A 25,110-nucleotide genomic window follows, 5' to 3' on the forward strand; every position below is an offset into this window, starting at 1 on the left:
AGCGAAAACAGGTTTATAGACATTTTTGCACATTTATTAAAAATAAAAAACGAACATATCTCATTTACATAAGTAGTCAGACCCTTTGGTATGAGACTCGAAATTGAGCTCAGGTGCATCCTGTTTCCATTGATCATCCTTGAGATATTTCTACAACTACATTGGAGTCCACCTGTGGTAAATTCAATTGATTGGACATGATTTGGAAAGGCACACACCTGGCTATATCAGGTCCCATAGTTGACAGTGCATGTCAGAGCAAAAACCAAGCCATGAGGTGGAAGGAATTGTCCGTAGAGCTCCGAGACAGGATTGTGTCGAGGCACAAAACATTTCTGCAGCATTGAAGGTCCCCAAGAACACAGTGGCCTCCATCATTCTTAAATGGAAGAAGTTTGGAACCACCAAGAATCTTCCTAGAGCTGGCCGCCCGGCCAAACTGAGAAGTCGGGGGAGAAGGCCCTTGGTCAGGGAGGTGACCAAGAACCCGATGGTCACTCTGAAAGAGCTCCAGAGTTCCTTTGTGAAGATGGGAGAACCTTCCAGAAGGACAACCATCTCTGCAGAACTCCACCAATCAGGCCTTTATGGTAGTGGCCAGACGGAAGCCACTCCTCATTAAAAGGCACATTACAGCTCGCTCTGAGTTTGCCAAAAGGCACCTAAAGACTCTCTGGTCTGATGGAACCAAGATTGAACTCTTTGGCCTGAATGACAAGCGTCACGTCTGGAGGAAACCTGGCACCATCCCTACGGTGAAGCATGGTGGTGGTAGCATAATGCTGTGGGGATGTTTTTCAGTGGCAGGGACTGGGAGACTAGTCAGAATCGACGGAAAGACGAACGGAGCAAAGTACAGAGAGATCCTTGATGAAAACCTCCTCCAGAGCGCTCAGGACCTCAGACTGGGGCGAAGGTTCACCTTCCAACAGGACAATGACCCTAAGCACACAGCCAAGGCAATGCAGGAGTGGCTTCGGGACAAGTCTCTGAATGTCCTTGAGTGGCCCAGCCAGAGCCCGGACTTGAACCCGATCAAACATCTCTGGAGAGATCTGAAAATAGCTGTGCAGCGACATTTCCCATTCATCCTGACAGAGCTTGAGAGGATCTGCAGAGAAGAATGGGAGAAACTCCCCAAATACAGGTGTGCCAAGCTTGTAGCGCCATACCCAAGAAGACTCAAGGCTGTAATCGCTTCCAAAGGTGCTTCAACAAAGTACTGAGTAAAGGGTCTGAATACTTATGTAAATGTGATTTTTCAGTTTTTTGTATTTATAATCAATTTGCAAAAATGTCTAAAAACCTGTTCAATCCATTTTATAGTAAGGTTGTAACGTAACAAAATGGGGAAAAAGTCAAGGGGTCTGAATACTTTCCGAATGCACTGTATATCCAGAATATATGGGTGGCCTTTTAGTTACAAGATAATGTTATCAGATTATTAGAATTTAATTGTAATGGTGCCCATTATTAGTTCTCAGAACTGACAATTTCAAAGGAAAACATTATCTTCATGTCATGAATCAACATTCTGAGAATGTCCACCTGGTGTTCGGAAAAGGTTTCTTTACAGGTTTTCAAAGACCTTTAGAAAGGTGTAGAAAGTCAAAAGGATACTGGGCCTTGAACCAAAAGCTGATGAACTGAGCCTAAGGGACAGTATTATAGAACATAAGGAGATGTATTTCTTCCTAGGCATTCAGAGGGCATTCACAGGGCATTCACAGGATGCCAAACAATGGTTGTTTTTAGTCAGATATGTCACTCTGAGAAAATAGTTTGACTATGCACCAGGGGTTGGAACCGATTCAGGGAACAGAACCAAAAAATTGAAAATAACAAAAATATTTAATGAACAGAACCGAAAACTAAAGTGATCTATACTGTTCTAGAACAGAACATTTTTTTTCCAGTCCCACAAAAATTGCAACAAAGTGCCTATGCAAAGCACTCACTCTGTCACTCAGAAACGTTTTCCAGCGTCTACCTGCCAGCTGGAAATCTTTGCCAGTGGGTGTGCGTGGGTGGGTAGGCTACCTGCCCCCCCTCCTCTGAAGTTAGCCTACTGTACTGCCCTACCAAGCAAAAAGGCAGTAACTGCTCATAGTGTGGAACTGACAAAAATTGCTTTTATTTATCTTGGTTTCACAATAACCTTATGCAGCTACTGCTAACATGAATCCTTGAAAAATGTACATGTATATTTCTGACCTTTGGAAACCTGTGGTGGATAAATCTCTCTTCTTCTCTTTTCAGATGCTCTCCAAGCCATTGTGAACACGGGGGGAGATGCATCCAGTCTTGGAGTACCTTCCATTGCAACTGTTCGAACACGGGCTACAGTGGAGCAACATGTCACAGCTGTAAGGAGACCTTGTGTGTTTCTTAAAAACCTTAAAACCACAGTGTTCTTTTTATAACCTAATAATTATTTCAAAACCTGTGTGCGTGCTTGCGTGCGATAGTAAGCGCTCGAAGCAGAAGGCGTACATCCAAACTTTAAAGCTAGCGTAGAACTAAACAGACTAAACAGACATACTGTCGAGAGGATATTGTGTTTAGTCCTTAAACATGCACAGAGACACAGCCAATTGGTTTCAAGGTCAAACGCCTTATCTCTGATGCAGCAATAGTATGCTGCAGTGCCAGACCCTTTTGACAAAGCCTCACCATTGATAAGGATTAGGACAAAGCCTTTAATGATGTGAGAGCTTCTCTCGCTCTGTCTCTCTGAGTCCGCTCAGTGTCATCATAAATTGTGTGGAAGATTTGAATGTTAAATTAAGTGACTTGTCAGTCAAACATAATCGCCTCACCATTTAACACTTTCACACTTGAGTTGCGCTGAAATTGAGGTGCTGGTGGAGACCGAAAAAGGACTGGTGATTTTCTCTGTCTCTATAATTACATTTGAACTAAAACTTAGATCCATCACAGGAAGTGTTTCAGGTGAGGAGGAAATAAGAGATTTACGAGATTGGAGATATCCTGTGTGACTAAACTGTTAAAGAGGTTGTTAGTTATTCTTTTCTGACCAGAGGGGAGGGTTTGTATTGTTTCAAACGTTGTGTAGCCTACCACATCCAATGACTTGCATGGTGCTCGGTACAAATAGCCAGACGATGACCTTCGGGTCGAAATGGTGCACAATAAAACAACGGGAGCATTCATCAGTGTGTGGCTACTTATTATCTATTTCATGAGGGTTGGTACTATGCCAGGTCAATGTGTTCTAGTTACAGCAGGGTTTTATAGTCATGTTCAGGGGAGCCCACAAGGGTGCACATTTTTGTTCCTGCCCAGCACTAACACACCAGATTCTATTAACTAATCAACAAGCCCTTGATTAGCTGCAGGTGTGTCTATGCTGGGCAGGAACAAAGGATTAACTGAGGAACCCTGCTCAGGGTAACAGTGAAAGGGAATACACTGGATACAACATCCTGTTAACATTGTTATTGATATGGCATTGTATTAATGATTTAACAGTCAGCCATGCCCACTAGCCATTAACCAATGGCTATTCAGAATAGTATAGACTGGTATACACATGGGGTGCATCTGAAATGGCATCCTATTCCCTATCAAGTGCACTTCTTTTGACCAGGGCTCATAGGGCTCTGGTCAAAATTAGTGCACTATACAGGGAATAGGTTGCCATTATGGACAGAGTCAAAGAACCGGCAACATCTGCAGTGATGGGGCCTGCATTCCTTAGGGACACCAGCTAGCATCCTTTCATCTAGCATGCAATGGTTTTCTGTGCGTCTCCTTTAAAATAATGATGGTTAGCACATCAATAATGTAACAACCTCCGTAATAACAGAACAGACTGCTGACACACAAAGCTACTGTAAATCAGAGTGGAGAGAGTTGAGGGCCCAAGACAAAGAACGCATTTCACTGCTCTGCGTCAGTGGAGCTTTGTTGTTTGGCACACACCAACATGGCTTAGTGTCTTGGAATATAGACGTTTGTTTTGTTTGCTTTGTGTACGTGTGTGTTCTGTTGGCACACCCTACTTGCCTTGGTGTCATAGATTAGAATATGAACTTTTGTTTTATTTGCTTTGAGTACTGTATGTGTCTGTTATGTACACTGAGTATACAAAACATTAAGAACACCCAGTGGTGGAAAAAGTACCCAATTGTAATACTTGAGTAAAAGTATAGATACCTTAATAGAAAGTTACTCAAGTAAAAGTGAAAGTCAGCCAGTAAAATACTACTTGAGTAAAAGTTCAAAAGTATTTTGTTTTAAATATACTTTATTATCAAAAGTAAATGTCATTGCAAAAAAATACTCAAGTATCAAAAGTAAAGGTAGAAATCTTTTAAAATTCCTATTATTTAGCAAAGCAGACGGCACAATTGTCTTGTTTTTAAAACACTCAGACATTATTTACAAAATATGCATTTGTGTTTACTGAGTCCACCAGATCAGAGGCAGTAGGGATGACTACGTGTTCTCTTAATAAGTGCGTGAATTTGACTATTTTCCTGTCCTGCTAAGCATTCAAAAATGAGTACTTTTGGTTGTCAGGGAAAATGTATGGAGTAAAAAGTACAATATTTTATTTAGGAATGTAGTGAAGTAAAAGTAAAATAGGAAAGTAAAGTACAGATACCCCCCAAAAACTACTTAAGTAGTACATAGGTACTTTACACCATTAAATATGCTCCTCAGCTGAAACATTTAAATATTTTCCTCCAAAGCAATCCTAGATGTCAAAATCTTCATAAACAGCATAAATTATAAACAATTGTTTTCTTTCAGGAAGTGGTGTTAAATACTTGATTTGGGAATTTACATATAGACCACATGCCAGGTCTCAAGTTCTTAACTTATCATACTTACTTTCATATCTAGTGGAAACATGGCAATGTTTGCACTAGAAGTTGTTCCTGTGTAATGTACATTTATTTTGAATTATTGTGCATGTGTCTGTTGGTGGCTGTATTTGTTTCAGTTAATTATTTCAGTCAGTACTAATTTCAGCAGTGGTGGAAAAAGCACCAAATTGTTTTACTTGAGTATGTCACGCCCTGGCTCTGGGGACACTGTTATGTTGAGCCAGGGTGTGTAGATCTATGTATTTCATTTCTATGTTGGCCAGTGTGGTTCTCAATCAGAGGCAACGAGTGTCAGCTGTGGCTGGTTGTCTCTGATTGGGAACCACATTTAAACAGGCTGTTTGCCCACAGTGGTTGTGGGATCTTGTTCGTGTTGGTTTGTGTTTGACCATTGACTGTCACGTTATCGTTTTGTTGTTTTGATCGTGTATCATAAATAAAGAGTATGTTCGTCTGCAACGCTGCGCCTTGGTCCTCATCTGTATACGACGATCGTGACAGAAGATCCCACCAAGACTGGACCAAGCAGCGTGTCCAGGAGCCATCGCCAGGGAGATCCCTAGCGGATATCCAGCGCCTCCTCGACTGGGTCAAGCCGGGTGAGGAAGAGAGGGGCTTGACATGGAAGCAGAAGGGCGAAAGGCTGGCGAGAAGTATGGAGGCCTGGTCCACGGGTAGGAGTGAAGCCCATAACATTTTTAGGGGGGGGGCTAACGCCGTGGACGACGGGCCAGCAGGAGACCGCGACAGAGCGGCCCAGCGGGTTGGCAGAGGAGGCCGCCAGGTTACGGGGGCCACTGGTCGAAGAAGGGAAGGAAGGTGTGGAGGCACGGCGAGAGGTACTGGGGTGTGTTACCAGTCTGGTCCGGCCCGTTCCAGATCCCGGTGTAGGGCCAGTGGTGTGTGTCCCCAGTACGGTCCGGCCTGTTCCTGCCACTCGCACCAAGCCTACGGTGCGCGTCGCCAGCCCAGCCCGGCCTGTTCCTGCCACTCGCACCAAGCCTACGGTGCGCGTCGCCAGCTCGGCCCGGCCTGTTCCTGCTCCCCGCACCAAGCCTATGGTGCGCTTCGCCAGCCCGGCCCGGCCTGTTCCTCTGGTGCCTGGTCCGGCACCGGTCAGACGCGTTACGCCGGAGCTAGAGCAATCCGCTCCATCAGTGTGCTGTCCAGCTCCGGCCAGCGGGGCCAGACCGGACCAGGGGTACTTTGGGGGGTTGGAGAGGGAGTGGGGATCAGGCCCGGAGCCGGATCTGCCGCCAAGGCGGAGTGCCCACCCGGTCCCTCCCCTGTGGAATTTAGTTGGCACGGTCGGAGTCCGCGCCTTTAGGGGGGGGTACTGTCACGCCCTGGCTCTGGGGACACTGTTATGTTGAGCCAGGGTGTGTAGATCTATGTATTTCATTTCTATGTTGGCCAGTGTGGTTCTCAATCAGAGGCAACGAGTGTCAGCTGTGGCTGGTTGTCTCTGATTGGGAACCACATTTAAACAGGCTGTTTGCCCACAGTGGTTGTATCATAAATAAAGAGTATGTTAGTCTGCAACGCTGCGCCTTGGTCCTCATCTGTATACGACGATCGTGACAGAGTAAAAGTAAAGATACCTTAATAGAAAATAACTCAAGTAAACGTCAAAGTCACCCAGTAAAATACTACTTGAGTAAAGTCTAAAAGTATTTGGTTTTAAATATACTTACATGTAAGTTTCAAAAGTAAATGTAATTGCTCAAAAATACTTAAGTATCAAAAATAAAAGCATAAATCACTTCAAATTCTTTACATTAGGCAAACCAAACGGCACCATTTTCTTTTTTTTCTTTTAATTTACAGATAGCCAGGGGCACACTCCAACACTCAGACATACAGTGGGGAGAACAAGTATATGATTTTTAAGTAATTAATTTGCATTTTATTGCATGATATAAGTATTTGATACATCAGAAAAGCAGAACTTAATATTTGGTACAGAAACCTTTGTTTGCAATTACAGAGATCATACGTTTCCTGTAGGTCTTGACCAGGTTTGCACACACTGCAGCAGGGATTTTGGCCCACTCCTCCATACAGACCTTCTCCAGATCCTTCAGGTTTCGGGGCTGTCGCTGGGCAATACGGATTTTCAGCTCCCTCCAAAGATTTTCTATTGGGTTCAGGTCTGGAGACTGGCTAGGCCACTCCAGAACCTTGAGATGCTTCTTACAGAGCCACTCCTTAGTTGCCCTGGCTGTGTGTTTCGGGTCGTTGTCATGCTGGAAGACCCAGCAACGACCCATCTTCAATACTCTTACTGAGGGAAGGAGGTTGTTGGCCAAGATCTCGTGATACATGGCCCCATCCATCCTCCCCTCAATACGGTGCAGTCGTCCTGTCCCCTTTGCAGAAAAGCATCCCCAAAGAATGATGTTTCCACCTCCATGCTTCACGGTTGGGATGGTGTTCTTGAGGTTGTACTCATCCTTCTTCTCCTCCAAACACGGCGAGTGGAGTTTAGACCAAAAAGCTATATTTTTGTCTCATCAGACCACATGACCTTCTCCCATTCCTCCTCTGGATGATCCAGATGGTCATTGGCAAACTTCAGATGGGCCTGGACATGCGCTGGCTTGAGCAGGGGGACCTTGCGTGCTCTGCAGGATTTTAATCCATGACGGCGTAGTGTGTTACTAATGGTTTTCTTTGAGGCTGTGGTCCCAGCTCTCTTCAGGTCATTGACCAGGTCCTGCCATGTAGTTTTGGGCTGATCCCTCACCTTCCTCATGATCATTGATGCCCCACGAGGTGAAATCTTGCATGGAGCCCCAGACCAAGGGTGATTGACCGTCATCTTGAACTTCTTCCATTTTCTAATAATTGCGCCAACAGTTGTTGCCTTCTCACCAAGCTGCTTGCCTATTGTCCTGTAGCCCATCCCAGCCTTGTGCAGGTCTACAATTTTATCCCTGATGTCCTTACACAGCTCTCTGGTCTTGGCCATTGTGGAGAGGTTGGAGTCTGTTTGATTGAGTGTGTGGACAGGTGTCTTTTATACAGGTAACGAGTTCAAACAGGTGCAGGTAATACAGGTATTGAGTGGAGAACAGGAGGGCTTCTTAAAGAAAAACGAACAGGTCTGTGAGAGCCGGAATTCTTACTGGTTGGTAGGTGATCAGATACTTGCAAAAAAATGCAAATTAATTACTTAAAAATCATACAATGTGATTTTCTGGATTTTTGTTTTAGATTCCGTCTCTCACAGTTGAAGTGTACCTATGATAAAAATTACAGACCTCTACATGCTTTGTAAGTAGGAAAACCTGCAAAATCGGCAGTGTATCAAATACTTGTTCTCCTCACTGTATTTACAGATAGCCAGGGGCACACTCCAACACTCAGACATATTTACAGATAGCCAGGGGCACACTCCAACACTCAGACATATTTACAAATTAAGCATTTGTGTTTAGTGAGTCCACCAGATCAGAGGCAGTAGTGATGACCAGGAATGTTCTCTTGATAAATGCGTAAATTTGACAATTTTCCTGTCCTGCTAATCATTCAAAATGTAACGAGTACTTTTGGGTGTCAGGGAAAATGTATGGAGTAAAAAGTACATTATTTTCTTTAGGAATGTAGTGAAATAAAGGTAAACGTTGTCAAATATATAAATAGTAAAGTCAAGTACAGATACACCAAACAACTACTTAAGTATTACTTTAAAGTAGTTTTACTTATGTACTTTACACTGGCAGTAAGTAACCTGAGTGTTTGTGTATATTTTCTCCTTATCAGCCGTCTATGAGAAGTCATGTGAAACGTATAAACACCAGGGTAACACATCAGGCCTGTATTACATAGACGTGGACGGAAGCGGTCCGATCAAGTCACAGCTGATCTACTGCAACATGACAGGTAAACCACGCAAGCACAAACACACACACACACACACACACAAGCTAATTAAACCACTGGATGACGAGGTAGGGTTACCCTGTTACATTATGACCACTGCATGGATAGTTAGGGTTTCCCTGCATACATAACCACTGGTGGCACTGTGACAGATCATCTCCCCTTAGTTTGTACTATTGCCTAATGCATATCTGTTATGACAGAGAAGTAGGGTTCAACTAAAGTGCCACCAACAATCTGGCATATGGTACTTCTTTATTGCCCGCCAGTGGCGGTTTAGTTATTTCTCTCACTGACGGAAACAGATAGACACCTCGTTTAGGGTGCAGTTGATGGCTCTCGGTAATAACTGCGCTGTGGCAGGGATCCCAGATCTTCTGACAGGATTTCCATCCTTCAGGGCTGTCACCAGCTGCTATCGGAAACATCTCGTCTTCCCACCCACCCCGTCCCCATGTTTTCACACTGTCTCTGCTATCATTAACATTTGCATAATTATTTATAATGATCCTTGGATTTCCCTCTGTTCTCTTCTCTCTCTCTCTCTCTCTCTCTCTCTCTCTCTCTCTCTCTCTCTCTCTCTCTCTTCTCCTCCAGATAAAACATGGCTGGTGATCCAACACAATAACACGGAGCTAACCAAATTAAAGGCCTCATCTGGGATAAATCAGCATTTAGCCTATTTTAACTATTCTGCCGACGCGGAACAGCTCGGGGCCATAATTACCCAGGCAGAGCACTGCGAGCAGGAAGTCCTCTACCACTGCAGAAAGTCACTCCTCTTAAACACACCAGGTAAATCCTTTTTATTAACATTATTGATCCCAGCCAGCCATAAAGGTCAGGATGATTAAAAACCTGCTCACTCAGTCAACTGTGAGTCAGTGCATGCATCCCAAATGGCACCCTATTCCCTATATGGTGTACTACTTTTGATCAGAGCCCACAAAAGTAGTGCACTATATAGGGAATAGGGTGCCATTTGGGAGACACCCTGTGAGAGGGAGTGCAGCTTGCCAACCGCAGAGCTTAAGCAGATGTCACAAATTGATTATTGTGCTCATTGTTGCAAATTAATTTAGGTTTGAGGGGGGATTTTTCTTCTATGTAGGCCTACCGTCATTATGTTATACTATAATATTCATAATTTCTGGATGTGTTATGGTACATGCACTGAGTGAGTTAGCATTTAGGTGATTGGTTTTTGTGCTGTTTGGTGTGTCGTTGGTGTTTGCCATATGATATAAATGTGTAATGACTCTTTTAAACCTGCAAATGAACATGAAACAAGGCAACGCACAGCTTCACAGCGTAATTGCTGTCCATTAGCTGTCTCATTACTGTAGAGCTGACTGAGAGAAGAGGAAAACAATGTCAAAGCTAAATAAATAATGCTGGAAAATTTCAAATGAAGAATAATGAGGGAAAGAATACAGTGTTGGGTTTCTGTTTAAAACCAGACAGCCAGCTTCAGGTGGGGGGAACGTGATCAGACGAGTGATGGAAGAGAGAATCAATGAGAATCACTTTCTTTTCTCTATCAAGGCAGCACTCTGGAGTCTGGCCTGTTTATGTCTGGCCTGTTTTTTGGGGTAAAGTGGTGACGGAAACCACTCTCAATGAAGTACTCTCTCTCCTCTAGTTACAGTCTTTTTGTGGAATGTGTCTCTGTTATATGTCATCAGTGTCCTCCTTGCAAATAGCACCAAATTGGTATTTAGGTAAAACACATCTTGTTGGATCTGTTTAGGAGACATTTACAATACTTTATGCTTAATGTTTTTACATTACTACCCAAACATCTCATGCCCTACATAGTAAATAAATGAACAGGAGTTTGGGAGTCTGTAGGGTTTTTGAACACACCCCTTCTGTGTGTGTGTGTGCGTGCGTGCGTGCGCGTATCTGTGTCTTTGCCTCAGATGGATCTCCGTTCACCTGGTGGGTGGGTCGTACAGACGAGCCCCAGACGTACTGGGGCGGGGCGGTTCCAGGGAGCCAGCAGTGTGGCTGCGGTCTTCAGGGGAACTGCATTGACTCAGACCACTACTGCAACTGTGACGCTGACCGCAAAGAATGGTACAATACCATCACTACTCTCATTCTCTATATTTTTCCCTCGATCTCTCTCTCTCTCTCTCTCTCTCTATCTTTCCTTCTTCTTTCGTCCTCCTCTTCTGAACAGTAATTCCCACTACTCTTCAGCTCCTTTCGTCCATCCTTCCCTATGTACTGTCTGGATCTCTGCCCCAACATGCTATAGTATACCATCTGCTGTACTCAACACTAAGTGTGATTCTCTACTGACTGAGATTCACCTTTCAATATTTAATCATATTCAGAAAGGGCCTCGTTCTCTCACTGGTGTTTGTATTTTTTTATATAATTGTTATAGCCCCCGCAACAGTGATAAGACTACAAGAACATAAACATCACCTAAAGTAACAATAATCTGGATGGTGGTTGTTAAAATATGCCCAATTTCCTGTTCTATTTCCTGTTACCTGTTTCCTTTTATGGACTGCAGACCTGGGTTCAAATAGTATTCACTGTTTTCTTTCAGAGATTTTGATTCAGGCTGTCTGGTGTTGCCAGATGGGCAGGGTATGCACTTTTGGGACTATTCGATTGGTTCCACTGCGCAAGGGAAACTCAATCTAACACAATTTAAGTATTTGAAAGATACTTAATCACAAGTACAATTTGAATCCAGGTCTGATGGACTGAACTGAATGTTTATTTGTTTATTATTATTATTATATCTATTTTTAAATTATTATTATTATTATATATTTTTCTTGCAACGTTCTAAAGTAATATAAGCTGTAGACCTGAATATAATGTAGATCTACACCTTTAGCATTTTATAAACCGAGGGAATTGAGAGAACATGCTATGAAAGGGATTTGCTGTGGTTGTTTGTGCCCTAGTTTTATTTGATAAAGCAATAATCAGAACAGGATGTAGCTGGCCAGAAGGAATGGTTCTATTCTAGCAGTATGAGTCAAATGCCTACATCTCCAATGATGCAGTAGAAGTATACTGTAGTTACAACTCTATTGTGTAAAAATAACATTTATCCTATTATCTCTTTATGTGTATTTTTTTCTCTCTCTCTCTCTCTCTCTCTCTCTCTGTCACGTTCGTTCATAGACGGGTCAGACCAAGGCGCAGCGTGATATGCATACATGTTTATTTGAACCGAATAAACAACGACAAAACAACAAACTAAACGAAACGTGAAGTCCAAGGTACACAAACAACATACCTCACATGGAACAAGATCCCACAACCCACTAGTGCCAAAAGGCTGCCTAAGTATTGTCCCCAATCAGAGACAATGAGCGACAGCTGCCTCTGATTGGGAACCACACCGGCCAACATAGATCTAGACATACTAGACTATAAACATAGATCTACACCACATAGAAAATCACACCCTGACTCAACAAATAAGAGTCCCCAGAGTCAGGGCGTGACAGTACCCCCCAAAGGTGTGGACTCCGATCGCACAACCTTACTTAACAGGGTAGGGGCCGGGTGGGCATTCCGCCTCGGAGGCGGATCCGGCTCCGGGCGTGACAACCACCTATTCTCCGCCTCCCTGTTGCGCCCCTGATCTGGTCTGGACCTCGGCGCGCTGCTTCCCCTCTCCTTCCTCCCACTATACTCCAAGCCCTGTCTGGACCCTGGTGTGGGAGACCCCGAACCTGGAGAGGGGCTGACGTCTGGGTCTGGACTGGAGCCGCTGACCGGAGCTGGACCGGGCACCGGTGGAGCGGACTGCTCAGGCTCCGGAGCTGGACTAGGCACCGGTGGAGCGGACTGCTCTGGCTCCGGAGTGGAGCCGCTGACCGGATCTGGACTGGACCCCAGTGGAGCGGACTGCTCTGGCTCCGGAGTGGAGCCGCTGACCGGAGCTGGATCAGGCACCGGTGGAGCGGACTGCTCTGGCTCCGGAGTGGAGCCGCTGACTGGTGCCGGACCAGGCACCGGTGGAACGGGCACGGGCCGTGCCGGACTGGACACACTCACCACTGGTCTGGTGTGAGGAGCAGGCACGGGCCGAACCAGACTAGCAACATGCACCACTGGCTTGGTGCGAGGAGCAGGAACAGGCCGGGCCGGACTGGCGACACGCACCACTGTCTTGGTGCGAGGAGCGGGAACAGGCCGGCCGGACTGGCGACGCGCACCACTGGCTTGGTGCAAGGAGCGGGAACAGGCCGGGCCGGGCTGGCGACGCGCACCACTGGCTTCGTGCGAGGAGCAGGAACAGGCCGGGCCGGGCTGGGAACACGCACCACTGGTTTGGTGCGAGGAGCAGGAACAGGCCGGGCCAGCTGGCGACGCGCACCACTGGCTTGGTGCGAGGAGCAGGAACAGGCCAGGCCGGGCCGGGCTGGCGACTCGCACCACAGGCTTGGTGCGAGGAGCAGGAACAGGCCGGGCCGGGCTGGCGACGCGCACCACTGGCTTGGTGCGAGGAGCAGGAACAGGCCGGGCCGGGCTGGCGACGCGCACCACTGGCTTGGTGCGAGGAGCAGGAACAGGCCGGGCCGGGCTGGCGACGCGCACCACTGGCTTGGTGCGAGGAGCAGGAACAGGCTGGACCGGGCTGGCGACGCACACCACTGGCTTGGTGCGAGGAGCAGGAACGGGCCGTACCGGACTGTGGAGGCGGACTGGAGGTCTGAAGCGGAGCGCTGGCACAACCGGTCCTGGCTTGATACCTACTTCCGCACAGTATGTGTGAGGCATTAGCACAGGATGCACAGGGCTGTGCACGCGCACTGGCGATACAGTACGTAGAACTGGCGCAGGATATGCAGGACCGAGGAGGCGTACTGGAGACCAGAAGCGTTGAGCCGGCACACCCCATCCTGGCTGGATGCCCATCTTCGCACGGCACGTGCATGGTGCTAGCACAGGACGTACAGGACTGTGCCGGCACACTGGCGACACAGTACGTAGCTCCGCATAACACGGAGCCTGCCCAGTCACACGCTTCCTCGCATGAGTACGGGGAGTTGGCTCTGCTCTAACACTAGGCTCCACCAACCACCCTTTTAGCCCCCCCAAAAAAATTATTTGGGCTGTCTCTAGGGCTTCTTCCTCGACCGGCGTCCTCTGTGTTGCCGTTGCTCCTCTCCTGCCTGGGCCTCTACCTTCGCCCATGGCCCTTTCCCCGCAAATATCTCCTCCCATGACCACCAATTGCCCACCTGTGACATGGCTACTCTCTCCGCCTGGGCACGCTGCTTGGTCCGTGTTTGGTGGGATCTTCTGTCGTATAAGGTATGTTGTTTGTGTCTACCTTGGACTTCACGTTTCGTTTCGTTTATTGTTTTGTCGAGTGTTTATTACGTTTAAATAAACATGTATGCATATCACGCTGCGCCTTGGTCCGTCCCGTCCGTCAACGAGCGTGACACTCTCTCTCTCTCTCTCTCTTTCTCTCTCCCTCATATATATATTGATTGGCTATAGATTCCTCACACCTGGTAGTCCAAGTAATCAGTTTGCCATTGAAAGGCAACAAATGGTGTATACTGTTAGCTCTGGAGGACCGAAGCTATACACCTCCACCCTACACCATATATCTCATTGATAGCTATACATATTAGATAGATTATTGAGAGGAACCAGACCAGCTGCCTGCTATTACTGTCACATTGTGAATCCAGACACAAAGACAACCTACCGTTATTGTGCTTCAGAAACTAACCAGAAATCAAATACTCAGCATGACTGTTAATAAGGATCCTTTGGAGAAAGCAACATAGACCGATATACAGTCGTTGTCAAAAGTTTTTAGAATGACACAAATACTAATTTTCACAAAGTCTGCTGCCTCAGTTTTGATGATGGCAATTTGCATATACTCCAGAATGTCATGAAGAGTGATCAGATGAATTGCAATTAATTGCAAAGTCCCTCTTTGCCATGAAAATGAACTTAATCCCCCAAAAACATTGCATTTCAGCCCTGCCACAAAAGGACCAGCTGCCATCATGTCAGTGATTCTCTCGTTAACACAGGTGAGAGTGTTGACGAGGACAAGGCTGGAGATCACTCTGTCATGCTGATTGAGTTAGAATAACAGAATGGAAGCTTTAAAAGGAGGGTGGTGCTTGAAATCATTGTTCTTCCTCTGTTAACCATGGTTACCTGCAAGGAAACACGTGCCGTCATCATTGCTTTGCACAAAAAGGGCTTCACAGGCAAGGATATTGCTGCTAGTATGATTGCACCTAAATCAACCATTTATCGGATCATCAAGAACTTCAAGGAGAGAGGTTCAATTGTTGTGAAGAAGGTGTCAGGGCGCCCAAGAAAGTTCAGCAAGCGCCAGGACCGTCTCCTAAAGTTGATTCAGCTGCGGGATCGGGGCACCACCAGTGCAGAGCTTGCTCAGGAATGGCAGCAGGCAGGTGTGAGTGCATCTGTACGCACAGTGAAGTGAAGACTTTTGGAGGATGGCCTGGTGTCAAGAAGGGCAGCGAGGAAGGCACTGCTCTCCAGGAAAAACATCAGGGACAGACTGATATTCTGCAAAAGGTACAGGGATTGGACTGCTGAGGACTGGGGTAAAGTCATTTTCTCTGATGAATCCCCTTTCCGGGGCATCCGGAAAACACCTTGTCCGGAGAAGACAAGGTGAGCGCTACCATCAGTCCTGTGTCATGCCAACAGTAAAGCATCCTGAGACCATTCATGTGTGGAGTTACTTCTCAGCCAAGGGAGTGGGCTCACTCATAATTTGGCCTAAGAACACAGCCATGAATAAAGAATGGTACCAACACATCCTCCGAGAGCAACTTCTCCTAACCATCCAAGAACAGTTTGGTGACGACCAGTGCCTTTTCCAGCATGATGGAGCACCTTGCCATAAGCCAAAAGTGATAACTAAGTGGCCCGGGAAACATAACATTGACATTTTGGGTCCATGGCCAGGAAACTCCCCAGACCTTAATCCCATTGAGAACTTGTGGTCGATCCTCAAGAGGTGGGTGGACAAACAAAACCCCACAAATTCTGACGAACTCCAAGCATTGATTATGCAAGAATGGGCTGCCATCAGTCAGGATGTGGCCCAGAAGTTAATTGACAGCATGCCAGGGCGGATTGCAGAGGTCTTGAAAAAGAAGGGTCAACACTGCAAATATTGACTCTTTGCATAAACGTAATGTAATTGTCAATAAAAGCCTTTGACACTTATGGAATGCTTGTAATTATACTTCAGTATACCATAGTAACATCTGACAAAAATATCTCATAACACTGAAGCAGTGAACTTTGTGAAGACCAAAACTTGTGTCATTCTCAAAACTTTTGACCACGACTATACACTGATTTTGATCTTGTCCTTTGTTCCTCTGTTGTTGTAATGCATCCCTCCTCTGTCTTATGTAACCCAGGGCGACTGACTCTGGCCTGCTCACCCATAAGGAGAATCTGCCAGTCAGATGGGTGGTGGTTGGGGATATACAGAGACCTGGATCAGAGGCAGCCTATAGAGTTGGCCCACTCAGGTGTCATGGTGACAGTAAGTATCAAATGATGACATAATAAAGATAGTCTCACACTATATCTACATTCTTAGAAAAAATTGTGCTATCTAGAACCTAAAAAGGTTATTCAGCTGTCCCCATAGGAGTACCTTTGAAGAACCATTTTTGGTTCCATGTAGATCCCTTTCCACGGAGGCTTCTTTATGGAACCCAAAACGGTTCTACCTGGAACCAATGTGTACAGCCAAGGAACTCTTTGGAACCCATTTTTCTAAGAGTGTATATTCCCAATTCTTTATTGGGTATCACCAAAGTTTCGGCACACAGTGCCTTCCTCTGGGTTAGATAGTAAGTATCAAGTCAAGCAGTCATTCTACTGTATCAGTCCATTATCTAATCCATTACTGACCCTCCTCCGATAAACTGACTGGGTTTTACTGAATACTGTATGCTCGCTTTTGATATATCAGTCAATCTATCACTCCATTATTTCTATATGGATATGGAGTATTTACAATACACACAGGCTGTGATTAAAACAAATGCAGATAAATGACTTGCACACTGTGATAGACTTTACAATCTACTTTACTCTGAGTCCTCAGCACAGTCATTTTGTTTCCTGTTTGATGCTAATGCAACATTCTCTTCCTCTCCGTCAATCATCATGTTAATCACTCTGATTATGCACATAACCTAATTATGTGTACCACATTAGCAGAATTGTTACAAAAACAAGAATGTTCTCTCTTTTATGCTCTTATGCTGATGGCGGAAGGTAGTTGTTGTTAATCAGGCAATAATGATTTAAGAGTCCCAATCTCTTTGTTATTCCTAATTGCAGCCTTGGTTACCTGAAATATTTATCTTAGTAAATTATACATAAACGGGGGAAACAGTGGTGGAATATAATTAAGATTAATTAGAAAAATTGTTGGCCTGTTCATGACAGTCTCATCAACAGATCATTATTATTGTTTACATATTTAGCAGACGCTCTTATCCAGAGAAATTAGGGTTAAGTGCCTTGCTCAAGGGCACATCGACAGATTGTTCACCTAGTCGGCTCAGGGATTAGAACCAGCGACCTTTCAGTTACTGGCACAACGCTCTTACCCACTAAGCTACCTGCCGCCCCTTGAACTGAGAGCAAAACAAGTTGCGGACATGTACTCTCCAAACTACAGCTTATTTTATTCTCAGTCTATTTAGACCTTAGTTTCCAATAAGCACCCTTTTTCTCAATCAGCACCATGTATAGTTTTTCAGAAGCAAAGCAGAACTCCCTGTTATCTATTTTCTATGTTATCATTGTTATGTGTTGTGGAAGTCTCACCTATGTGATTTGTGGTTGTCTTCCTTACCATAGCTGAATCCACTGACTATAAGTCGTTCTGGATAAGAGTATGCTAAATGACCAAAATGTATGTAAATGTATTGATTTAAATCCTTTTCTCAGAGAACTTCTGGAACGCAGCGTTCTTCAACAAAGAAACGTCGTACCTGCACTTCCCCACGTTCCACGGAGAGCTGAGTGCAGACATCTCCTTTCTGTTCAAAACCACTGCCGCTTCAGGAGTCTTCCTGGAAAACCTGGGCATCAAAGACTTCATACGGGTGGAACTCAGCTGTAAGTAGAGTGGATAAATTCAGCTGTAAGTAGAGTGGATAAAGTCAGCTGTAAGTAGAGTGAATAAAGTCAGCTGTAAGTAGAGTGGATAAAGTCAGCTGTAAGTAGAGTGGATAAAGTCAGCTGTAAGTAGAGTGGATAAAGTCAGCTGTAAGTAGAGTGGATAAAGTCAGCTGTAAGTAGAGTGGATAAAGTCAGCTGTAAGTAGAGTGGATAAAGTCAGCTGTAAGTAGAGTGGATAAAGTCAGCTGTAAGTAGAGTGGATAAAGTCAGCTGTAAATAGAGTGGATAAAGTCAGCTGTAAGTAGAGTGGATGAACTCAGCTGTAAGTAGAGTGGATGAACTCAGCTGTAAGTAGAGTGGATAAAGTCAGCTGTAAGTAGAGTGGATAAAGTCAGCTGTAAGTAGAGTGGATAAAGTCAGCTGTAAGTAGAGTGGATAAAGTCAGCTGTAAGTAGAGTGGATAAAGTCAGCTGTAAGTAGAGTGGATGAACTCAGCTGTAAGTAGAGTGGATAAAGTCAGCTGTAAGTAGAGTGGATAAAGTCAGCTGTAAGTAGAGTGGATGAACTCAGCTGTAAGTAGAGTGGATGAACTCAGCTGTAAGTAGAGTGGATAAAGTCAGCTGTAAGTAGAATGGATGAACTCAGCTGTAAGTAGAGTGGATGAACTCAGCTGTAAGTAGAGTGGATAAAGTCAGCTGTAAGTAGAGTGGATAAAGTCAGCTGTAAGTAGAGTGGATAATGTCAGCTGTAAGTAGAGTGGATGAACTCAGCTGTAAGTAGAGTGGATGAACTCAGCTGTAAGTAGAGTGGATAAAGTCAGCTGTAAGTAGAGTGGATGAACTCAGCTGTAAGTAGAGTAGATGAACTCAGCTGTAAGTAGAGTGGATAAAGTCAGCTGTAAGTAGAGTGGATAAAGTCAGCTGTAAGTAGAGTGGATAAAGTCAGCTGTAAGTAGAGTGGATGAACTCAGCTGTAAGTAGAGTGGATGAACTCAGCTGTAAGTAGAGTGGATAAAGTCAGCTGTAAGAGAGTGGATGAACTCAGCTGTAAGTAGAGTGGATGAACTCAGCTGTAAGTAGAGTGGATAAAGTCAGCTGTAAGTAGAGTGGATGAACTCAGCTGTAATAGAGTGGAATGAATGAAATGAATGAATGACATTTTATTTTCGTGTCAAATCGCCAGTTGGCAACCCATCCCTTATGGGATTAATTGGCACATAAACAGACATTACAATAATTCACTGTGATAATTCTTCTTCCGGTGTTCTCTGCAGTGCGCATCGCATAAAAAGTGAAACAATTAAAGATGGAAAACAATACATGATAGTAAATAAGGTTATCCAAACAATAATTATATCCCTAGCGCAGTAACAAAATATGCATACATACAGTTGAAGTCAGAAGTTTACATACACCTTAGCCAAATACATTTAGACTCAGATTTTCACAATTCCTGACATTTAATCCTAGTAAAAATTCCCTGTTTTAGGTCAGTTAGGATCACCACTTTATTTTAAGAATGTGAAATATCAGAATAATAGTAGAGAGAATTATTTATTTTAGCTTTTATGTCTTTCATCGCATTCCCAGTGGGTCAGAAGTTTACATACACTCAATTAGTATTTGGTAGCATTGCCTTTAAATTGTTTAACTTGGGTCAAACGTTTCGGGTAGCCTTCCACAAGCTTCCCACAATAAGTTGGCTGAATTTTGGCCCATTCCTCCTGACAGAGCTGGTGTAACTGAGTCAGGTTTTTAGGCCTCCTTGCTCACACACGCTTTTTCAGTTCTGCCCACAAATGTTCTATAGGATTGAGGTCGGGGCTTTGTGATGGCCACTCCAATACCTTGACTTTGTTGTCCTTAAGCCATTTTTCCACAGCTTTGGAAGTATGCTTGGAGTCATTGTCCATTTGGAAGACCCATTTGCGACCAAGCTTCAACTTCCTGACTGATGTCTTGAGATGTTGCTTCAATGTATCCACACAATTTTCCTTCCTCATGATGCCATCTATTTTGTGAAATGCACCAGTCCCTCCTGCAGCAAAGCACCCCTACAGCATGATGCTGCCACCCCCGTGCTTCACGGTTGGGATGGTGTTCTTTGGCTTGCAAGCCGTCCCCTTTTTCCTCCAAATATAACAATGGTCATTATGGGCAAACAGTTATATTTTTTTCATCAGACCAGAGGACATTTCTCCAAAAAGTACGATCTTTGTCCCCATGTGCAGTTGCAAACCGTAGTCTGGCTTTTTTATGGCGGTTTTGGAACAGTGGCTCTTCCTTACTGAGCGGCCTTTCAGGTTATGTCGATATAGGACTCGTTTTACTGTAGATATAGATACTTTTGTACCTGTTTCCTCCAGCATCTTCACAAGGTCCTTTGCTGTTGTTCTGGGATTGATTTGCACTTTTCACACCAAAGTACGTTCATCTCTAGGAGACAGAACGTGTCTCCTTCCTGAGCGGTATGACGGCTGCGTGGTCCCATGGTGTTTATACTTGCGTACTATTGTTTGTACAGATGAATGTGGTACCTTCAGGTGTTTGGAAATTGCTCCCAAGGACGAACCAGACTTGTGGAGGTCTACAATATTTTTTCTGAGGTCTTGGTTGATTTCTTTGGATTTTCCCATGATGTCAAGCAAAGAGGCACTGAGTTTGAAGGTAGGCCTTGAAATACATCCACAGGTACACCTCCAATTGACTCAAATTATGTCAATTAGCCTATCAGAAGCTTCTAAAGCCATGACATAATTTTCTGGAATTTTCCAAGCTTTTTAAAGGCACAGTCAACTTAGTGTATGTAAAATTCTGACCCACTGGAATTGTGATACAGTGAATTATGAGTGAAATAATCTGTCTGTAAACAGTTGTTGGAAAAATTACTTTTGTCATGCACAAAGTAGATGTCCTAACCGACTTGCTAAAACTATAGTTTGTTAACAAGAAATTTGTGGAGTGGTTCAAAAACGAGTTTTAATGACTCCAACCTAAGTGTATGTAAACTTCCGACTTCAACTGTACATACATACATACATACATACATACATACATACATACATACATACATACATACATACATACATACATACATACATACATACATACATACATACATACATACATAACATGAAAATGAAACAGAAGGCATTTGAACCTAGTCTGGCAGAAAGAGAAGATTAATGTGGGAGACAAGCCTATACACAATCTATATACACACGTGCCATTTACCACATAGAAGCTAAATATGTTTAGAATTGAATTTTAGGTAGTGCATTTTCATTTATTCCAGGCTTTGTCTAAATATTCCGCAAACGGAAATACACAATGGGAAAAAAACAATTCAGTTTCTCCTCATCGCTCAGCCACATAATGCCAGGGTATATCTGGTGTGCTTTCTGGAATAAGAGCAAGCGTAAATCGTGGTAGAAAGGGAAATAGTGGATAAAATGAGTTTCATTCTCTATTTCTTTGAGGTCACAATAGTTACATAGTCTTTCCTCTTCCATTTCACCACAATACCGACCTGTTTCAATACGCAGAGGCAATATCCCTGATCTTACCTGTGCACATAGCGATCTCTTGCTTTTAGGTAGGTTATACATAATATATCTCTCACACACGAATTCACCCTTAATCAAACAAAAGGTTCTCAATTTGGGTTTATGATTAATCTCCTCCACCCATTTTTTTTTCCATATTGCATCAACAGTTGTTTTTTTAATAATATCTATGTCTCCCTTAATTTGGTTTTCATACATATGTTCACAGTCAGGCTGTTGAAAAATGTCTGACATTTCAGTTGCCCAGGCTCCCCTTATGGATAGATCCCATTGTAAAACTTTACTAGCTATTCTGGTAGTTGGCATATCCAACAGTCTAATCCAAAGTCTCACCATACACGCCTTCCATCTCACCTCACATGGTTCCCAGGCCATGTCCACAGTTATTGCAAGTATTGGTGCAAACTTGTGGACACCTAAAAAGTAACGTACTGCTCTGTTATGGACATGTTTGTTTTTGAGATACCTCTTAGCACCCCTCACTCCTGCTCAATAGTCCAGAACAGGACACACGCATGTCCTCAAAATTGTCAAAGACTCCAGCCACCCTAGTCATAGACTGTTCTCTCTGCTACCGCACGGCAAGCGGTACCGGAGTGCCAAGTCTAGGTCCAAAAGACTTCTCAACAGCTTCTACCCCCAAGCCATAAGACTCCTGAACAGCTAATCATGGCTACCCGGATTATTTGCACTGCCCCCCCACCCCATCCTTTTTACGCTGCTGCTACTCTGTTAATTATTTATGCATAGTCACTTTAACTCTACCCACATGTACATATTACCTCAACTACCTCAACTAGCCGGTGCCCCCGCACATTGACTCTGCAACGGTACCCCCCTGTATATATAGCCTCCCTACTGTTATTTTATTTTACTTCTGCTCTTTTTTTTCTCAACACTTTTTTTGTTGTTGTTTTATTTTTAAAATTTTGTAATGTCTGCACATTTTTTACATTTACATTTTAGTCATTTAGCAGACGCTCTTATCCAGAGCGACTTACAGGAGCAATTAGGGTTAAGTGCCTTGCTCAAGGGCACATTTACGTCATTTAGCAGACGCTCTTATCCAGAGCGACTAACAAATTGGTGCATTCACCCTATAGCCAGTGGGAAAACCACTTTACACTTTTCTTTTTTTTCTTTTTTTTTTTTTTTTGGGGGGGCGGGGGTAGAAGGATTACTTTATCCTATCCAAGGTATTCCTTAAAGAGGTGGGGTTTCAAATGTCTCCGGAAGGTGGTGAGTGACTCCGCTGTCCTGGCGTCGTGAGGGAGCTTGTTCCACCATTGGGGTGCCAGAGCAGCGAACAGTTTTGACTGGGCTGAGCGGGAACTATGCTTCCGCAGAGGAAGGGAGCCAGCAGGCCAGAGGTGGATGAACGCAATGCCCTCGTTTGGGTGTAGGGACTGATCAGAGCCCGAAGGTACGGAGGTGCCGTTCCCCTCACTGCTCCATAGGCAAGCACCATGGTCTTGTAACGGATGCGAGCTTCAACTGGAAGCCAGTGGAGTGTGCGGAGGAGGGGGGTGACGTGAGAGAACTTGGGAAGGTTGAACACCAGACGGGCTGCGGCATTCTGGATGAGTTGTAGGGGTTTAATGGCACAGGCAGGGAGGCCAGCCAACAGCGAGTTGCAGTAATCCAGACGGGAGATGACAAGTGCCTGGATTAGGACCTGTGCCGCTTCCTGTGTAAGGCAGGGTCGTACTCTCCGAATGTTGTAGAGCATGAACCTGCAGGATCGGGTCACCGCCTTGATGTTAGCGGAGAACGACAGGGTGTTGTCCAGGGTCACGCCAAGGCTCTTCGCACTCTGGGAGGAGGACACAACGGAGTTGTCAACCGTGATGGCGAGATCATGGAACGGGCAGTCCTTCCCGGGAGGAAGAGCAGCTCCGTCTTGCCAGGGTTCAGCTTGAGGTGGTGATCCGTCATCCATACTGATATGTCTGCCAGACATGCAGAGATGCGATTCGCCACCTGGTTATCAGAAGGGGGAAAGGAGAAGATTAGTTGTGTATCGTCAGCGTAGCAATGATAGGAGAGGCCATGTGAGGATATGACAGAGCCAAGTGACTTGGTGTATAGGGAGAATAGGAGAGGGCCTAGAACTGAGCCCTGGGGACACCAGTGGTGAGAGCACGTGGTGCGGAGACAGCTTCTCGCCACGCCACTTGGTAGGAGCGACCGGTCAGGTAGGACGCAATCCAGGAGTGAGCCGCGCCGGAGATGCCCAGCTCGGAGAGGGTGGAGAGGAGGATCTGATGGTTCACAGTATCAAAGGCAGCAGACAGGTCTAGAAGGACAAGAGCAGAGGAGAGAGAGTTAGCTTTAGCAGTGCGGAGAGCCTCCGTGACACAGAGAAGAGCAGTCTCAGTTGAATGACCAGTCCTGAAACCTGACTGGTTTGGATCAAGAAGGTCATTCTGAGAGAGATAGCAAGAGAGTTGGCTAAAGACGGCACGCTCAATAGTTTTGGAAAGAAAAGAAAGAAGGGATACTGGTCTGTAGTTGTTGACATCAGTGGGATCGAGTGTTGGTTTTTTGAGAAGGGGTGCAACTCTCGCTCTCTTGAAGACGGAAGGGACATGGCCAGCGGTCAAGGATGAGTTGATCAGCGAGGTGAGGTAGGGGGAGAAGGTCACCGGAGATGGTCTGGAGAAGAGAGGAGGGGATGGGGTCAAGCGGGCAGGTTGTTGGGCGGCCTGCAGTCACAAGTCGCAGGATTTTACCTGGAGAGAGAGGGGAGAAAGAAGTCAAAGCATAGGGTAGGGCAGTGTGAGTAGAACCAGCAGTGTCATTAGACTTAACAAACGAGGATCGGATGTCGTCAACCTTCTTTTCAAAGTGGTTGACGAAGTCATCCACAGAGAGGGAGGGGGGGGATTCAGCAGTGAGGAAAATGTGGCAAAGAGCTTCCTAGGGTTAGAGGCAGATGCTTGGAATTTAGAGTGGTAGAAAGTGGCCTTAGCAGCAGAAACAGATGAAGAAAATGTAGAGAGGAGGGAGTGAAAAGATGCCAGGTCGGCAGGGAGTTTAGTTTTCTTCCATTTCCGCTCCGCTGCCCGGAGCTCTGTTCTATGAGCTCGCAATGAGTCATCAAGCCACGGAGCTGGAGGGGAGGACCGAGCCGGCCGGGAGGATAGGGGACACAGAGAGTCAAAGGATGCAGAAAGGGAGGAGAGGAGGGTTGAGGAGGCAGAATCAGGAGATTGGAGGGAGAAGGATTGAGCAGAGGGAAGAGATGATAGGATGGAAGAGGAGAGAGTAGTGGGAGAGAGAGAGCGAAGGTTGCGGCGGCGCATTACCATCTGTGTAGGGGCAGAGTGAGTAGTGTTGGAGGAGAGCGAGAGAGAAAAGGAAACAAAGTAGTGGTCGGAGACATGGAGGGGAGTTGCAGTGAGATTAGTAGAAGAGCAGCATCTAGTAAAGATGAGGTCAAGCGTATTGCCTGCCTTGTGAGTAGGGGGGACGGTGAGAGGGTGAGGTCAAAAGAGGAGAGGAGTGGAAAGAAGGAGGCAGAGAGAAATGAGTCAAATGTGGACGTAGGGAGGTTGAAATCCCCCAAAACTGTGAGGGGTGAGCCATCCTCAGGAAAGGAACTTATCAAGGCGTCAAGCTCATTGATGAACTCTCCAAGGGAACCTGGAGGGCGAT

The 25,110-nt window shown here is 45.2% G+C and overlaps 1 protein-coding gene across 2 annotated transcripts in view; it reads left to right on the plus strand.

Annotated features, from left to right (window-relative positions):
- cntnap3 (contactin associated protein family member 3) overlaps positions 1–25,110 on the plus strand; it is a 218,777-nt gene that overhangs the window by 140,488 nt on the left and 53,179 nt on the right. For both annotated transcript variants that reach the window (XM_041885548.1, XM_041885549.1), the window contains exons 11-16: positions 2,260–2,366; positions 8,622–8,741; positions 9,339–9,536; positions 10,664–10,820; positions 16,163–16,290; positions 17,715–17,885. In XM_041885548.1, the coding sequence (XP_041741482.1) occupies positions 2,260–2,366; positions 8,622–8,741; positions 9,339–9,536; positions 10,664–10,820; positions 16,163–16,290; positions 17,715–17,885 (881 nt within the window). The remainder of the gene's footprint in view (positions 1–2,259; positions 2,367–8,621; positions 8,742–9,338; positions 9,537–10,663; positions 10,821–16,162; positions 16,291–17,714; positions 17,886–25,110) is intronic.

The sequence above is a fragment of the Coregonus clupeaformis genome, chromosome 9 (genome assembly GCF_020615455.1).
Source record: "Coregonus clupeaformis isolate EN_2021a chromosome 9, ASM2061545v1, whole genome shotgun sequence".
NCBI classification, from domain to species: Eukaryota; Metazoa; Chordata; class Actinopteri; order Salmoniformes; family Salmonidae; genus Coregonus; species Coregonus clupeaformis.